General features: G+C 51.1%; 1 protein-coding gene across 1 annotated transcript; it reads right to left on the bottom strand.

The window, feature by feature from the left end:
• Positions 1-5,650: 5,650 nt before the first annotated feature.
• LOC128836492 (sulfotransferase 1C2-like) lies at positions 5,651-16,686 on the bottom strand. The gene is made up of 9 exons (XM_054026815.1): positions 16,641-16,686; positions 13,366-13,482; positions 11,876-12,145; positions 10,385-10,510; positions 10,218-10,315; positions 9,849-9,975; positions 9,246-9,340; positions 8,596-8,776; positions 5,651-7,946 (listed from the first exon to the last, which is right to left on the bottom strand). The coding sequence occupies exons 3-9, from the start codon at positions 12,042-12,044 to the stop codon at positions 7,834-7,836; spliced, it is 909 nt and encodes a 302-aa protein (XP_053882790.1). The 5' UTR covers positions 12,045-12,145; positions 13,366-13,482; positions 16,641-16,686; the 3' UTR covers positions 5,651-7,833.
• Between the last annotated feature and the right edge of the window lie 913 nt (positions 16,687-17,599).

Below are 17,599 nucleotides of genomic sequence, written 5' to 3'. Positions count from 1 at the left end.
GGAGGATTGAGCGTGCCCGGTGCCGCTGCTGCTGCTGCTGGAGCCCCCCGAGGCCCCCCGCCGCCGGGCGCGTTGGTCTCCATGGGGCGGGGGCGGGCGGCTTTGCTCTGTGCACAAAAAGCCCCTGTTCGCCCCCCCCCCCCCGGGCAGGGGAATGGTACCGGCCACCCGGGGGCGGAGGAATGAGGTCATGGGGCAGGGTGGAAGGAACCAAAGTGGCTGAGGATCGGGGGGGGGGGCGGTTTTCGTGTGTTTTCTGTGTGGGCTTTTTTGGGGGGTGTCTCTTTTTGTGTGGCTGGATGCGTGTGAGGGGGAGGTTTGTGAGGTTTGTGTGCAGGGTCTGTGCTTAGGGCAGTGTGTGCATGTGGGGTCTGTGTGTGTGAGAGAGACAGAGCTCTTTGTGCGGGGGGATCATTGTGGGTCTGTGTGCAGGTGTGTGTATGTGTGAGAGAGAGAGAGATTTGTGGGTCTGTGCCCAGAGTGTGTGTGTGTGTGTGTGTGTGAGAGAGAGAGAGATTTGTGGGTCTGTGTCCAGGGGTGTGTGTGTGTGTGTGAGAGAGAGAGAGAGATGTTTGTGGGTCTGTGTGCAGAGGTGTGTGTGTGTGTGTGTGTGTGTGAGAGAGAGGTTTGTGTGTGTGTGTATGAGAGAGAGATGTTTGTAGGTCTGTGTGCAGAGGTGTGTGGGTGTGTGTGTGTGAGAGAGAGGTTTGTGTGTGTGTGTATGAGAGAGAGATGTTTGTAGGTCTGTGTGCAGGCAACACTTTTCTAGCTTGTTATACCAATAAGAGCTCATTGAATCGGTTGAAGAAGGTGGATTTGTCCAGTTGTTATGCTTTTAGGGCAGTGTGGAGTAGTGGCTAAAGCACTGGACCAATACTCAGGACTCCTGGGTTCTAGACCACTGGCCTGCTGCGTTATCTTGGGCAAGTCACTTCCCCGTGGTGTGCCTCAGTTTCCCTAACTAAACCAGTTAACTTCTTTGTAAAGCACTTGGAGATAGACAGACAAAAAGCACTAGATAAGAGCTAGGATATGTGTGTGTATATATGTGGGACTGAGTACAGAGGTTTATATAGATGGATAGGTACGTGTTTGTGTCTAAATGTGTGTGTGGATCCATGTTTGTCCAGGATCTGAATCATCCTGTCCATTTGTTTACGGTATTTCCAAAATCTGATTTAATCGGAATAATCCTGTGTTGACATGCAGTGTGTTCACGTCTCCAGTCTTGCTCTTGATTCGAGAAGGTAGACCAGTTCAATTGCTTAATAAAGCTTAGTGGGAACCCTGGCTGACCTTTATTCCCTTGCTTGCAAAGTTCACGTATCTAAATATTTATAACAACAGTTCAGCTGTTTACATTTCAGTTATTCTTAAAATTAAAAAGTTTCTATAAGCTTAAACACTTTTTTTTATTTGCTTATATATGGCGTGAATAAATACAGATCCTATAGCTTGCAAATGTATCGTCTTATATGACAGGGATAAATCATGCATGCAAATCGTGCATCAAAGTCGTGAAATGGGCTACATATGCAATAAAAAATAAGGTATTAAAAAGTTTAACAGATGGGGGAGGGAGAGGGCAAAGACACTCCTTGCCTGAGGCGACATTTGGTGCAGAGCCCCTAGACGCTATGATACCACAAATAATAATAATTATGTTGTACCCATCACCGGAGTATCTGATTCACAACTGGCACTGTAAAAACAACAAGGAGTCTGGTGGCAGCTTAAAGACTAACAAATTTATTTGGGCATAAGCTTTCGTGAGTAAAAACCTGCATCCGAAGAAGTGAGGTTTTTACTCACGAAAGCTTATGCCCAAATAAATCTGTTAGTCTTTAAGGTGCCACCAGACTCCTTGTTGTTTTTGTAGATACAGACTAACACGGCTACCCCCTGATAACTGGCACTGTAGGGGTTTTTTTAAAGAGCAGCATTTCTTTTAAAACCCCTCCGGATCACGGTCCATTCAGTGGCATAGAATTATTGCCGGGTGCAGAGTTTCTCTTCCTCGTGACAAAAAATGAATGCACGTTTAAGTTGACTGATTAAAAAAAAAAAAAAAATAAGCGTGAGAGGTGAGCCGAATTTGCAATTGAAAAAAAAGCCCATTAACAAAATGTAGGCCTGGATTCTGTGTCTTGGATTGGCTGTGCCAGGCGGTCAGATACTGCAGTGATGAGTGTGGTATAAGAACCTATATAGACCAGAAAAGGTTGGTCGGTGTCTTGGATCAGGATTCAGGAAGAAACTCGATTCTCCTCTCTGCCATCCCCCTCGTCTCTGCAGAATGGTTTCTTCCCCAATACAAGGCTTTCCTGTCTGTGTCCCTGAAACCGGTTCAATCCGGCTCAGAGGCCCATGAGCCATTTATGAATGGCCTTGCTGGGCGTTGGCAAGGCAACGTGGAAAGTAGGTCACTGGCTCAGTGCACGACAGGTTCACACGGATCCCTACCACAGAGTGCAGGCGTGTGCAGAGCCCTAGAGATCCACACACACAGAGATCCGCGCAGACCCACATATGGGTCAGCAGAAACATCCAATCCCACGCCAGTTCACACAGGCCCACACACAAGAATAATAATACCCAGCTCTCCTGTAGAGCGTCTCATCAGTCGCTCCCCAAAAGAGCTTTGCAAAGGAGATAAGTAGCATTGTACAGATGGGGAAACTGAGGCACGGGGAGGGGAAATGTCTTGCCTGGGGGCACCCAGCAGCTGAGATAGAAACAGAACCCAGGAGTCCTGGGTCTCACTCCAGTGCTCTGTCCGTTAGGCCAGCAAAAACAGCCAGCCCTAAATATTCCCCCTCACACATGGTCATACAGATACATGCGCGCGCACCTAGAATGAGAAACATCCAGCCCAAAGACAGATCACCAGGCCAACACACAGAGCCATACACGGCTCACCTGTACACACACACACAATGGGAAATTGAAAACCTTGCTGTTTTCCTCTGAGCTGTCACCTAGGGCAACCCTGTTTTAGCGCTACCTTTTCTTATTACAGGACCCAATTCCATTTCACTCTCGCTCTATTTTTTTTTTAAAGGGACAGCCTCACTTTTATATTTCATCAACGAAAAGCAGTCTCAGATCCAACAACTGCATACATCTCTCTCAGTATATTGAAAAAAAAGTCCAGTAACAAAATTTAAGCCTGGATTCTGTGTCTTGGATTGTCTGTGGCAGGGGGTCAGATACTGCAGTACTGTATATGGCGTTTCTCTTTAAGCCCCAGTTGCCCAAAGTTTAAGCCTAGAAGAGTCCATTAGATCATCTAATATGTATAGCACCGGCCATTCAATTACACCCAAATAAATACCCCTGTATTGAGCCCAATGACTTTAGTGAGACTTAGGGTAGGTCTTCACTACCGACGTTAAAGCGCTGCTGTGGTAGCATTTTAACGTGGCTGTGTGGCCAGGGAGCTCTCCCAGCGCTGTAAAAAAACACCCGCACGAGGGGCGTAGCTCCCAGCGCTGGGGCACTGTTTACCCTGGCACTTCACAGCGCTGAAACTTGCAGCGCTCAGGGGGGTGTTTTTTCAGCGCTGTGAAGTGGCTGTGTAGACGAGGCCTAGCATTCCAGTCATCAGAAGATTAACTGTTGTGTGCCCCAGGCAGAAAACAAGAGACACCGACATCCACTAGGCCACACTACCAAGGATATGATTTAAATGGCAGCACAAGGTGCAAGGCGGCAGAGAATCAGGGCCGGAGTAACTTGATTATCACAAAGTAGATAGACTGTCAGCTGGTGTAAATCATTGTCGCTCCACTGAAGGCAAGGGAGCTGGGAATCTGTGGAGGGGCCATTTAACCTCTCTGCACCGCATTGGTCACCCAGATGCTGGGTCCCAGTTCTGGTGGACACATTTTAAAAAGGAGGTTGAAAAACTGGACAGGGTGTAGAGAAGAGCTAAAAAAAATGATTGGCGGGCTGGAGAAAATGCCTGAGAGTGAAAGACTCGGTCTGTTTAGTTGATCAAAAAGATGGAGAGGTGACTTGATGCTCGTGTACAAGGACCTTTGTGGGACGAATATCCCAAGTATCCACAGACTCTTTAAACTAGTGGAGAAAGGTGGTAGGAGAACCAAGGGCTGGAAGTTAGAGCCAGATGAAATTCCAGTCAGAAATAAGGCACCAATTTTCAACAGTGAAGGTGATTAACCACAGGAACACCCCCCCCCAGGGCCATGGTGGATTCGCCATCTCTAGAAATTTTCAAAAACAGCCTGGATGCCTTTTTGAAAGACTCTTTGGTCTAACACAAGGTATTGGGCTCAAGACAGGAATGACTTCTGGGTGAAACTGTATTCCACCGGAATATGATCTAATCGACTGGTCCCTTCTGGCAACAAACTCTATGAATTTGGCCCTGTGTTTCTAGCCTGGTTACTTAATAGCCAGGTTTCTGAATGCCGCAGCACCGGGTCAGCTGGTCCTTTCCTAGCCTCCTTTCTTTAATGAAAGGATTTCTAGCAAGACTTTGTATTTGAAGATGCATAAAACACACCCACAGGCAAATTCACAAGCAGAGCCCTGTCTCCTTAAAGTAGACTCTAATAAGGCCCTTGAACAGCATAGCCATTGTTAACGATCTCATCCCTCAAGCCCTCTTTAGCATGGGAGCCAGGACTCCTGGGGTTTATTACCAGCTCTGGGAGGGGAGTGGGGGTTAATGGTTAGAGCAGGGGCTGGGCCTCAGGACTTCTGGGTTCTATCCCTGCCTCTGGAAGGGCAGTGGAGTCTAGTGGTTAGGGGAGGGGGGTGCTGAGAGTTGGGACTCCTGGGTTCCATTCCCAGCACAGAGATGATGCTGACAGTGTGGCACATAGCAGAGGTGGATTAGGAGTTTGTGGGGTCCTGGGCCAGAGCAAGTGCCCTCCCCCCAGCACTTCTGCCAGGGGAAATGGGGTCAGGGTGCAGGGACTTGCCCTGCCCCCCTGCACAGCACTCCTTCTGGGGAGCTGGTGTGGGGGCTTCCCCTGTCTGCCTGTTGTGCCTGCTGGGGAGTGGGGTTGGGGCATGGGCGTCCCCCTTTTTCCAGGGGTCCCCCAATTAGCCAGGGCTCCTGGGCACAGGCCCCATTGGCCCAGTGGTTAATCCGCCACTGCACACACAGAAAGAGATGGCATGGGGACATGCTAAGAATGCAAATGTCCTTAGCAATGAAAATGCTGGCAGTATAATGAGACGCACAGAGCAGCATTGTGGTCCTGTAGGTAAAGGAAGGGGAGGCTGGGAGCCAAGACTCCTGGCTTCCATTCCCAGCTCTAGGAGGGGGAGCAGGGTCTAGCTGGTTACAGCGGGGGTCTGGGAGCCCTGACTCCTAGATTTTATCCCCTAAGAGCTCGGATGCCCCACACCAGAGGTGGCTGCATCTCAGCCTGGGGCAAGCCATCCCTGTGCCGTGTTTCTGTGAGGCTTTTACCTACCTACCTTCCCCACCCCACTGTCAGATGCACCTCAGCACCGAATGAGTCAGTCATTAGTATACTGCCTGTGCAGGTGATCCCGAAGGATTCCAAGAACACCGTGTAGGGAGAAGGGAGGTGGTTTTAATCTGAAAACCATCTGTTTTTACCTAGGATTTGTCCAACAGCAGATCGGGAGCATAAACAGAACTAGAATGAGATTAAAGTAAGACCATTCGTATTTTATTAATTTCACACTTGATAGCAAAAAATAAATCACTTGCACTCAGATCACTTATTGTCACCACTAGTCCACCCAGTGTCAGTTACTTGTCTTGTGTGAGACACAGAGACTAACCGAGAGGAGAAGGTCAGGTTTTTAGGTTGATCAGCTGATATTTACCCAGACCTTCAAGGATTCTGGACCCAACTCACTTACTGGAAGAAGCGTGACTCGGTACCTCTTTATAAATTTTATTAAAGCCACTTCAACCCCCTCCCACCAAAGTTAAGCTTTTATTACTAACATAAAATCAAACTACAAATAAAAGCAATACAACTGGAGCTGGCTGGAAAACAGGATTTTCCATGGGAAGGTCCAACATTTTGACACTGAATTTTGTTGCAAATCCAGATAAGCAGTTACAGCTTTTCTGGAAAGGATATTTCAGAAGAAAATGCTTGATTCAGAAGCCTGCACACAACCTGATCAGAATGTTTTGATAACTCAATGATAAAGTTAGTACAACAATTAATATTTCACAATATAAGTTGACACGAAACAAGCAAGTCAAAACGAAATGCTCCATTTTGATTCAGAATTGTGTTGAGATTTTTTTCTGTCAAAAGCTTAGCTGATAACAAAACCTTTCAATTTGGATCAATACACCTTTGATGGAAAACTCTTCCATCAAGATTTTTTTGTGGAGGGGGCCAGCGTTAATTACAACTGCCAAATCAAAGTCAGATCAACAAATTAATCTCAACAGCTGATCATCAAAAAGAATTCTGGAGATAAAAAATTCTTTATCAATTCTAAAAGAGGATTCTAAAAGACATCAGCTGGCTGCAGGGTTAGAAACCCCAATGACAGAGTTCTGCCAGCTCACATGTATGATTTAGACCTGGGTAAGTGCTTAATACCAAATTATCCAATGTCTGACCCCAGCCATCCTTTGATCAGTCTCTTTCTGTTCCCTAAGAAAGCAGATCACCCTTAACTGCACTCCCAGCTCCTGTTCCATTACAGTCAACTGGATCAGACTTGTCAGCTGAGGTTAATGAAAGGGCAAGCGGCAGTTTTAAAAAAAGCAATCACTTTGTTCTGCACGGTTCAGTGGTGAGGAGAAATCTGGCCCCGTTTCCCCAGCCCAGCTGCGTGGGAGCCCACAGGGGAAGTAACAGTTGTTTCAGGAATTAACTGAGAAGTACATTTATGTTACTCCTTCGACCTTGGCAACTGAGATTACCTAAAAGGGGATTTAGAGCAGAGATGACGGGAGCAACAGTGGGCGAATGATGACAGCTGGCTTCAGCAGTGTTACTGAGCATGCTCAGTACAAGCCAAACAGCAAATTGGGGGGGGGGGGGGGCATGTGATCCTGCATGTACCCCCCCACGCATCACCTTGCTTTAGAGACATGAAATAGAGAGTATAGTGACTTAATTTCCCCTCTTTCCAATGGAGATCACAGTTAGGGAAAGTGGCTTGTCTAGGCTCAAACAGTGAGTTGGTGGAAGAGCTGAGGATAGAACCCAGGTGTCCTGACTCCCAGCCCACCACTGCACTAACCCAATAGACCCCACTCCCCTCCCCTCCCAGACCTAGGGATAGAACCTAGGAATCTGGACTCTCAGGCTACCTAACCAGCCTACATATCCCATGATGCACCATGGCCCAGAGTCCCATGATGCACTCAAGAAGAGCGGAGGACTATGGTCTATCATGGGAGATGTAGTCCAGCCAGGAAGTCTGACTCATATAGGAGAATGGGAGCATGAGGTACCCAAACCACAACTCCCATAAGGAAGCATTTCTAAATTAAAATTTTGTGGAATTCAGGTCCCCCCCTCCCCAGCCCAAATTGGCATTTTCCATGGGAGGAAATAGCTCCCATTTTCCAGACAGTTGTAAAGATGGGCCATGGTGGGTCAGGAGGAGGGAAGGAGTAGTAGGTGATAATGGGAAGGGAAGAAGAGGTAAAAATGGGACAGAGAGGGCAGAGTTATACAGTGGAAGAACTCTCAATGCCGCCCCACAGAAAAGCACTGGGGCTTGGCTGAGCCTGGGAGTGGTCCATGGCAGAAGGTCCGTCACCTTGGAAGAGACTGGTAGAGATTCAGGGGCCTGTAGGGGTGGCTGTGGCAGGCTGGGTGGATCCTGCCAGGCTCAGAGGCAGGGTCCTCAGAGCTGCATGCAGAAGGTCAGATTGGTCCCAGCCATCTTCTCCTCATAGTCCTCATCAAAGCGCTCATTCTGCGCCACGGTGAAGTGGTTCTTCCAGTCCCCGACAGTCCCTGCAGACAACAGAGACGCAGAGACAGGAGTCGCCATGAGCGGGGAAGAGCTTGGACTTTAGACACAGCCAGCATCTGCATCGGGCCTATCACAGCTGCCAAGGCACTGCTCTGGGGAAGCTCAGAGCTCTCAAGGCCTTGCTGAGCACTGCTGTGAGCCAAGCAAGGCAAGGCCCCAAACCTCTACAGACATTTAAATGCCCTTCTGAAGTGAGTTGGTGGAAGAGCTGAGGATAGAACCCAGGAGTTGGGACTAGGATCCCACTCCCCTCCCAGCCCTAGGGATAGAACCCAGGAATCCGGACTCTCAGGCTACCTATCCGGACTACATGTCCCATGATGCACCATGGCCCAGAATCCAATGATGCACTCAAGAAGAGGGGAGGACTGTGATCTATCATGGGAGATGTAGTCCAGCCAGGAAGCCTGACCCATATAGGAGAATGGGAGCATGAGGTACCCAAACCACAACTCCCCTTTTTAAATGCCCTTCTGAAGCTTAACAGCCAACCCAGGACCAGACAGGAACAGGGTGTGTACAGCCTGTCTCAGAAGTGTGTTACTTTTGGGGGGGGGGGGGTCACACACCAATCACCAGCAGGGGGCGCCCTGGAGCCCATCCCAGGGGCAGGTCTCAGGACTGTGTTACCTTTGCGCATGAACGGGGAGATGGACTGGTCCATGATGGACAGGGGGACGCCGGAGCGGTTAGCCATGGGATTGTCCTTCATGACGTCGAATGACGTGTGATAGACGATCTTCTCCAGAAGCTCCTGGTCCAGGTTCTTCCCCAGGAACCGGGCCACCTTCTGGATCTCACGCTTCAGGTCCTGTGGGGAAGGCACTGCTCTGAGGAAGCTCACAGCGCTACAACCCCTGCTAGGCAGTGTCAGAGCACTGCTCTGAGGAAGCTCACAGTACTAGGGTCCCTACTAGGCACTGACAGGACAGTGCTCTGAGGAAGCTCACAGCACTAGAGGCCCTGCCAGTCCATGGCAATACTGTCTGGAAGTTAATTGAGCTTGAATCAGGACACAGCTGTGGGGAAGCTCATAGCCCTGGAATCTAGAGCAGGGCACTGCTTGCAGGGAAGTTCGCAGCGCTGTGCTTCCCAGTAGGGCACTGCTGCAGGGAAGCTCACAGCATTGGAGTCCCATCTCCTGTTCTCTTTAAAGACACAAGCTGGGAAGGGTTCATTTCTCCCCCCCTCCCATGCAGAGTCCCCTATGCTGCCATTTCAAAGCTCCTATGGGGCTTGCACCTCAGCCCACCCGACTCCCCCCCCACAGAGCCACTCACCTTCTTCATGTCCTCGTAGAAGAGGAAGAGCACGCAGTGCGTGTCCTTCGCCTTCCACCAGCCCTTCACATGGTCGTGCCATGGACCCCAGCCCACTGCAGCAGAGAGAGCAGGGAGACAGCACCGTGAGCACAAGTGGGGGTGCGGAGCAGTGGGGGGGGTCTCCCCAGCAGGGGTCACTCTCCGAGACCACAAGGGCACTAGGGAGATCTCAGAGCTGAGAGCGCAGGGGTGTGGTCTCCCCACCAGGGGACAATGTCCCCAGGATTGGGGTCGCTGGGGGGGATCCCAGGGCTGAGACCGTGTGGGGGTGTCTCCCCAGCAGGTGGCACTCTCCTTGGGGGAGGGACTCCAGGGCTTAGGGAACAGGGATGGGGTGTCTCCCCAGCAGGGTGTGCTCTCCCTGGGATGGGAGGCTCAAAGGGGGATCCAAGGGCTGAGAGCACATGGCTGGGGACATCTCCCCAGCAGCGGGTGGGATACTCTAGAGAGGATCCCAGGGCTGAGGGGATGGGGTGACTCCCAGCAGGGGCGCTCACCCCAGGACGGACAACAGGAAGAGGAATTTCTGGATGTCAAGCCAAGGAGCTGGGCTGAACTCACCTTTGCCCGTCATGAACATCTCAAAATACTCGTGCCAGGGGCCCGGGTCAGGCACCACCTTGCTCATTCTCTGGAAGTGGTAGTAGGAGACCATGCAATCCTTGGCATTACGAGCCACGTACAGGAACTGGGTGAATGGGGCAGGAATGACAGAGGGAGAGAGGTTTGCTATGGGTCACTGCTGCAGGACGAGGGGGTCTCTCAGCTCAAGCTTGGGAGGGGGGTTACCTTACACCTCTGTTCCCAGCTGTTGAATACCCACACAGCAGCCCTGCCCAGGGATCACTCACCTAGCTCTGAAATGCAGCCACCTCTGGGGTGGGGCACAGTGGCTTCCATTGCGGGCGTGGCACTTAGAGGAAGGATTACCTTACACTGCTGTTCCCAGAAGGATGGAGGCAGCAGTTTGACGGGGAGGTGGGTTTTCAGGGTCCGTGGCGGGGGCATGGCTTCGGCCTGTTCCACACCTGCAAGCGGGAGTGAGGTTCAGCTGTTGTGCATGAAGAACCAGCCCCACCCACCCCAGCAGCACCTACCTGAGGGTTGGGGCGGACGAGCCCACTCGATGAAGGGGTGCCGGCGGTGGACGGGGGCGCGCTTGCACTTCTCCAAGTCCCCATCCTGCTGGATCATGTCTACTATCTCCTGGATCCATGTTGTGCCTTCCCACCGGGAAAGGAGGGGAGGGGAGTGTTTATTCCAGCCAAACCCGCTGTGCCCATATAGTTATGGAGATTGGGTTTACTGGCTGCCTTGAGACACCAAGGCCTAGTGGATAAAACACCAGACTTGGGAGACCTGGGTTCTAGTCCCGGCTCTGACCCTGGCCAGCTGGGGGACTTTGGAGAAATCACCTTCCCTCTCTGTGCCTCAGTTTCCCCATCTTTAAAGTAGGATACTGATGCCAACCTCCTATGCAAAGTGTTTTGAGATGTGCTGACAGAAAATGCTATATAAGAACTAGGGATATTCCATTCAGACTGAATGACGGAGCAACTAAATGCTCTTTTGCTTAGTGATAGCCGAAACAAAGGAAAAAGCCACCCTGGGGACAGATAACGAAAGCCACTGCTCAAAGACTAGACTGACTGCAAATACAGGAGGCTGGGGATCGACTCACTTGATTGCAGTTGTGTGTCTATGGCTACGTCCTCACTACGGGGGGGGGGGAGGGGGTGTCGATTTAAGATATGCAAATTCAGCTACGCGAATAGCGTAGCTGAATTCAACGTATCCGAGCCGACTTACCCCGCTGTGAGGACGGCGGCAAATCAACCTCCGCAGCTACCCTGTCGACGGCGCTTACTCCTACCTGCGCTGGTGGAGTACAAGCGTCGATTCGGGGATCGATTGTCGCGTCCCGATGAAACGCGATAATTCGATCCCCGAGAGATCGATTTCTACCCGCCGATTCAGGTGGGTAGTGAAGATGTAGCCTAAGAGAAGCCAGCAGCAACGAAGCCCCAGAGACAGCCAAAAAAGCCCTGATAACATGACCCTGAGACAAAGCTAAGCGAGAGAGAGCTTTTGGGCAGAGGGTTGGTGGAAAAGAGTCTTGGAACTGTAAGCAAAGAACCGGTCCCCTGTGGTTTGATCCCTGCTGTGCTCAGGTCAGAGGACTGTCTATATTCCTTGTAAATAAACAGAATTGCATCAAAGAAATACCAATTCCAATGTTAGTTTCTCCTTCTAACCAAAAGAACCCTAAAAATTCACTATCCCCTCAGGTCAAAAAGGAGTAACAATGTATTCTCCATGTATAGGGTGACCAGACAGCAAGTGTGAAAAATTGGGAGAGGGGGTGGGGGGTTATAGGAGCCTATATAAGAAAAAGACCCAAAAATCGGGACTGTCCCTATAAAATCGGGACATCTGGTCACCCTATCCAGGTATCTTCTCCAAGACATCATCTCCCTCAGCACAGGGGAAGAAGCCCTTTAACGATGCTCCCGGCCACAGGAATGGGTGTACATTGAGTCTCAGTGCTCGTAACTTTCTCTATAGCCTTCCCCCCAGCAAACACCCACCTGCTTTGGGGTAGGTGCAGATGAGCAGATCGTCGGGCCTGGCTTGGAAACTCTGGATCCGCTGCCATTCATTACAGGTGGCCTGGGAGAGCAGAATCCCCTCCACTTCGCCCAGTTCTGGACGTCCCTCTTTTTCCGGCATGAGCGCTTTAGTCTGTTCTTTGGACATAGTGTATCGCAGACTAGATGATCACCCAGCACTGAAATGCAGCCACCTCTGGGGTGAGGCACAGCAGCTATTAAACACCCACTAGTGTCCTGGCTGAGATGCTGAAAAAGTAACAATAGAGTAATTGTCTTCCATTTAAACAGTGCCTAGATACCAACCCTGTAAACCGAGCTGGGGATCAGAGAGATAAGAAGGGTTCTCTCCTTCTCCCATCAGCAGTAATAGGCCTTCAGTCTGAACTGAGTTAAGAAAAAAGAACAACGTGTGTGCGATGCAGGAGTCAGATTCGAGTCTGGCTCAGATCTTGACTCCACCAAGCTAACAGAGTAAAACCGCTGTTAAAGCAGCAAGACAGGACTCTGATACGCACACACAGAGAGCAAAACAGTTGAGCAAAAAGCTGGCATTTGAAAATAACAGTTATTTCATTTGGACATTTCAAGTAAGTGTTGAGCATGGGTGGATCCGTGGGTAGGGCAGCAGCCTTTGCCTCAGAAGACCTCATTCAATTGCCAGATTTCCTGTGTCATCTTGGGCAAATCGCTTAGTCTGTCTGGGTACATCTACCCAGCAGAAAAACACACACAGCAGTGAGTCTCAGAGCCTGGGCCTACAGACTTGGGCCTGTGAAACCTAGTGAAGGGGTGAAACTCAGAGCCGGAGAAGGAATGCCTGTGTGGCTGTTTTTAGCCCTGTAGCATTAGCCTGTGTATATAGAGCCAGACTTGGAGACTTGCTCCTGTGGGTTTATTTTGCAATGTAGCTGTACCCTCTGTGCCTCAGTTTCCCATCTGTAAAATGGGTATAATAGCCTTGCCCTGCCCCACAGAGGTGTCTGAGTGTGAATACATTAAAGACTGTGAAGTGCTCGGCTACTGTGACAATTGGGGCATATAAACACCATAGATACGGTGTATAATTTCATTAATAAGCCTCTGATTTGCAGATGAGGGTGTGAAGGCCCAGAGACGTCCAACTCCATTTGATCCAGCCCAGCCAGGGGAGAAATTCACAAACAGAATTTGCACAGCAAGTCAGTGCCAAAGAGAGACCCCAGGTGTCCTGACTCTGACAGACTCGCTCATTTCTCAGGTTACACTCATGCCTTAAACTGTCTTTTCTTTTGCTCATTTGATGGATCCCAGCTGAACTGTAGTAACCAGAGAACTCTGGGAGTGATCAGTTCATCTCTTGCAATAACTCCTTTAAAACGAAGCCCCCGGTTAGGCCGTAAAGTTAGAGAACTTAAGTATGGATTTTACTATTGGCTTTTTAGTGGATCTGAGCCAAGACTCCCACCTACAGCTCCTCAGCTTTTTACCTTCCGCCTGTTGTCTTGACAAAGCTGATCCAGCCTCCTTCACACCTCCGATGGGTGACCGAGATGGTCAGATGGGGTCTATAAAGCTGCTTAATCTGGATACTGAACTTTCTCCTGCTGGGGAGGAAAGTTTCCTTCTTGATCAGCTAGGCAAAGCCAGGGTGCTGCTCTTAGCGGGTAGCATTGTTAATGTGTCACATGACTCAGCAGTTTCTGTTCCTCACCCCATCTGCGGCAGAGTCCGGGAACTGTTCTTTGAAACCATGGCATGGCCCCTCCACCCGCAGGAAGCGCTCATGTGAATTTAATGGGCATTCTCGAAGCCGGGAAGAGTCAAAGAGCACAGATCGGATCGAACAGAGGCAGTGTGGTTTATTTAGCTAAAGCAGGGGAGTGGGGTCTAGTGGATCAGAGCAGGGGTTGGAAATCAGGACTCCTGTGGTCTGTTCTCAATTCTGGGAGTAACTGTGACTCCAATCCCGCTGTGAGCTAGGGCAAGTCCCCAGATATCCTGAACGCCCAGCCTCCCCACGCAGCTTTAACCCACTAGACCTCACTCCCTTCCCAGAGCTGGGGATAGAACCCAGGAGTCCTGGCTCCCAGCATCCCCCACTCTAACACACTAGACCCCACTCCCCTCCAAGAGTTGGGGATAGAACCCAGGAGTCCTGGCTAGCCCCCACCCTCCAGCTTTAACCCACTAGACCTCACTCCCTTCCCAGAGCTGGGGATAGAACCCAGGAGTCCTGGCTCCCAGCATCCCCCGCTCCAACCCACTAGACCCCACTCCCCTCCAAGAACTGGGGATAGGTCCCGGTTGTTCCCAGCCCCCCTGCTCTGAACCCTAGATGGCATTTCCTAAAGGAATGCAGGAAGTTCCTGATGGGACACAGGACACCAGTGCTTGTTTTATGATGACACCAAAACCAAAGAGAAATGAGTGAGATGAAAGAGTCAGGGCCAACTTTTCTCCTGGCTAGCTAGAGAAGCTAGGCTGCTGCTAGAGCAAGGTTGGGGGTAGCTTCCCCTTCCTACATCTTTTCCAGATGCTTCTTCCTTCCAACTTAGAGCCCTTTCTCACACAGTAAGCAAATGCTTACTGAAGTAAGCGGGGAGGGATCCTGATGGAACCAATAGGTGGCGCTGTTTGCAACCCAATTCTACTGGGATTTCCACCTAAACAGTGTGAACCCGACACATCCATTCCATTCAGACCAGGTAACTGCGTGTATCATGTTTTCGGGACTGCTGTCTACAGATCTAGAAGAAAACACCGGCTCCATTGAGACCACACACCCAGTAGGCAGCTTGATGAGACTTGATGAGCCATGCCCATTGATACCAGCTGGGGAGCTGGCTCTAATTATCTCATTATTACTCACAACAGTTCTGGATAGAGTGCTGGGCGTTTATAGGCTATGTCTACACTGCACACTAAGCCCGGGCTCTGACTCAGGTTTGAGCCCAAGCCCCTACTTCTGTCCACACACAAATCAGTGTGACACAGGTCAGCAAGCACCCCGGACGTGGGTCTAGGATGCTGCTAGAGGGTGGGTCAGAGCCTGAGTCCCCCTGTGATTCGGGTCCAAGCCCTGTCCTTCTGCAGTGTGGACGCAGGTCAAGCCACAGACCTGAGTCAGAGCAGTATGGACGTGTTAGCATGGCTGCGAGACCCGAGTCCAGCAAATGAAAACCCAAATTTACTGTGCAGTGCGGACACTCAAATGCAGGCTTGGAAACACCGAGTCCACAAGTGCGGGTCTCACAGACCCAGGTTTACAATGCAATGTGGACATACCTGTAGAGCTTAAGACAAGAAGGGACCGTCCATCAGATAGGAACATGGGTCATGAAGTCCAGTCTCTGCTCTCCCAGGCAACTCTGGCATATAATCCTGGTCATTAATTGGTCATCTCCAGCCTGAATTGACTCCTGGCCAGTTTATCCCCGTGTTGTTCTTGCACCAACACTGCCCTTTAGTTCAATAGCTCTTTTCTCTCTCTGCTGGTTTGCCCCTCAAGGTATTTATAGAGTGCAAACAGATCCCCTCTTGGCCTTCATCTACCTGGGCTAAACAACCCAAGCTCCTCCAGCCTTCATGAGATTGGCTGTCCATTCCCCTGACCATCCTAGTAGCCCTTCTCTGCACCTGTCCATCTACTCTGATCTACTGTGTGGCACGGGCCAGAGAATGTAATCCAGTTCCCTCTGTAGTGAGCCCAATAACTTGTGTTTGCCTGGAACTTCTTCCAGAAAGGCGACCGCTCTGGAACTGAAGAAGCCACCATTTCCCCTGGAAGTTTGTTCCAATGGTTAGTAATATCTTTGTGCTGTGCTGGAGGAAGATTCCGTGGCTTTGCCGTGAGCAGTGGAGGGAGGTCTAAAACAGGCATGGCTCATAGCAGGTCTAGATGATGTGACAGTGAAAGCGCTGAGGAGTGCTAGCACCTGGTCTACTTTGCAGGGAAAAGCTGGTGTAGATACATCCTCTGAGTGTTACCGTCTCATGAAAACCTGACATGTAGGTGTCCCTGTGATATTTATAAGGTGCCTGACATCTTGGTATCACAGCGGTAACAGCACACAGGAGGCTAAGCTAGTTGAGTGGGCTAGTGGTTAGAACACAGGGGAATGGACATTAGACTCCCGGTTCTAGCCCCAGCTCTGGGAGGAGACTGATGTCTAGGGGTTACATCAGGGGGGATGAGAGTCAAGACTTGTGGGTTTTATCCCTGGTTCTGGGAGGGTAGTGGGGCCCATGGAGTTGGGGCTGGGAGCTAGGACTCCTGGGTTCTATCCCTGGCTCTGGGAAGGAAGTGGAGTCTAGTGGGTTAGGGACGGAGGAGGGCTAGGATACAGGACTCCTGGGTTCTATTCCCAGCTCTTAGGGGGACTGTGGTTTAATGGTTACGGTGGAAGATTAAGATCCGGGACCCCGGATCTTCTTTCGACTTCGGCTGAGAAGAAAGCTTCTGTGTTCCATTCCCTGATCCCCTAAACCGGCCAGTCCCCTGTCCTGGGGCTGGATCGGAGCCAACACCCCCTAGAGGGGAAAAGCTCCCTATCCTATTCTCTGAGCCAGCCAGTCATGCAGCATTTAGGGTTATAACTACAGCACTGTATTCCACAATGCACGGCTTGCCAGTCAGTTTGCTGAAGCCGTTGATGTACCGCTCAGGGGGCCCAGTGGGATACAAAGCCAGCCACCGCCGCCCCAAGATAAGGGCCGGGCTCCCAGAGAACGTAGGAGAAAAGGCTGAGGCACAATTACGTACCTAGACTCCGAGCAGCAGGGCAGTCGAGCTGTGCCATGAATGGCGAGCCAGCAGGGAGCGGCCTTATCGAGGGCTCCTTCTTGTTCAAATACCCTGCTGCTGGCGTGATTGATGGCCCCCGAGGCCAACCGGCTACTGCCCACCCCGCACCCACTTCCTGACCCAGAGCACGTGTGTTTGAATCATCTAATCAGGGCGGCGGTAGCATGCCCTACGCAAGGAACCGTAGGGACGCATTGGCTAGGCTGAGCCCGCCAACAGGGCTCTGTCAGAACCATTCTCCTGAGCCAAACGGGGTTGGGCTGGCCAGGGTCAAGCGGGAAAGGGAGCTGATAGCGCAGTTCCTTGGAGTCAGGTGCTAGGGGGCGCTGTGCTGCAGGGAGCAGGGTGCAGGCACTTCCCCCTCACACTCAGTACAGACCCCAATGCCCACGTGATGATAAGGGGCGCTCTCCTGAGGCAGACAGTGCTGACTCCAGTGGGGCACTAGGGGGCGCTGTGCTGCAGGGAGCGGATGGAGGGCTCAGTAGGGGGCGCTCTCCCCTGGCAGTCAGAGCAGACCTCAGCGTGGTGATAAGGGTTGCGTGATGCAGAGTGCCAGATGGGGGGCTCAGTAGGGGATGCTCTCCCCTGGCAGTCAATGCTGACCTCCGTGCTGCGCTACAGGGTGCTACAAGCGATTCATAGTCTGTCCCCCCTGCCCTTCCAGTACAGAATTGTTCCCTACAATCAGCTTTCCAAAGCTTTGCTCAATTTTAAATTTTAAATGGCACCGGGTCCCAGCCCTGGTCTTGGGAGGCGATTACTGACTCTGATGCATCGCACAAGGGGTTTTCCCGATACTCAGTCCAAATCCCCCATCCCGGAATTTGATGCTGATCGCTACCTGTGCCGGGATGCACCTGGGCCTTCGTCGCCCCCTGCTGGAAAAGCCCCGGTCCTACTACACCCTGCCCCAC

The sequence above is a fragment of the Malaclemys terrapin genome, chromosome 4, assembly GCF_027887155.1.
Source record: "Malaclemys terrapin pileata isolate rMalTer1 chromosome 4, rMalTer1.hap1, whole genome shotgun sequence".
NCBI classification, from domain to species: domain Eukaryota; kingdom Metazoa; phylum Chordata; order Testudines; family Emydidae; genus Malaclemys; species Malaclemys terrapin.
This window is presented reverse-complemented; position numbering and strand designations above follow the sequence as displayed.

Coding starts and splice junctions, on each gene's coding strand:
- LOC128836492 (XM_054026815.1), bottom strand. CDS start 12,044: ATGTCCAAAGAACAGACTAAAGCGCTCATGCCGGAAAAAGAGGGACGT. Junction 10,316..10,384: donor TCGTCCGCCCCAACCCTCAG/GTAGGTGCTGCT, acceptor TCCCGCTTGCAG/GTGTGGAACAGGCCGAAGCC. Junction 9,341..9,848: donor GATGTTCATGACGGGCAAAG/GTGAGTTCAGCC, acceptor TCTCTGCTGCAG/TGGGCTGGGGTCCATGGCAC.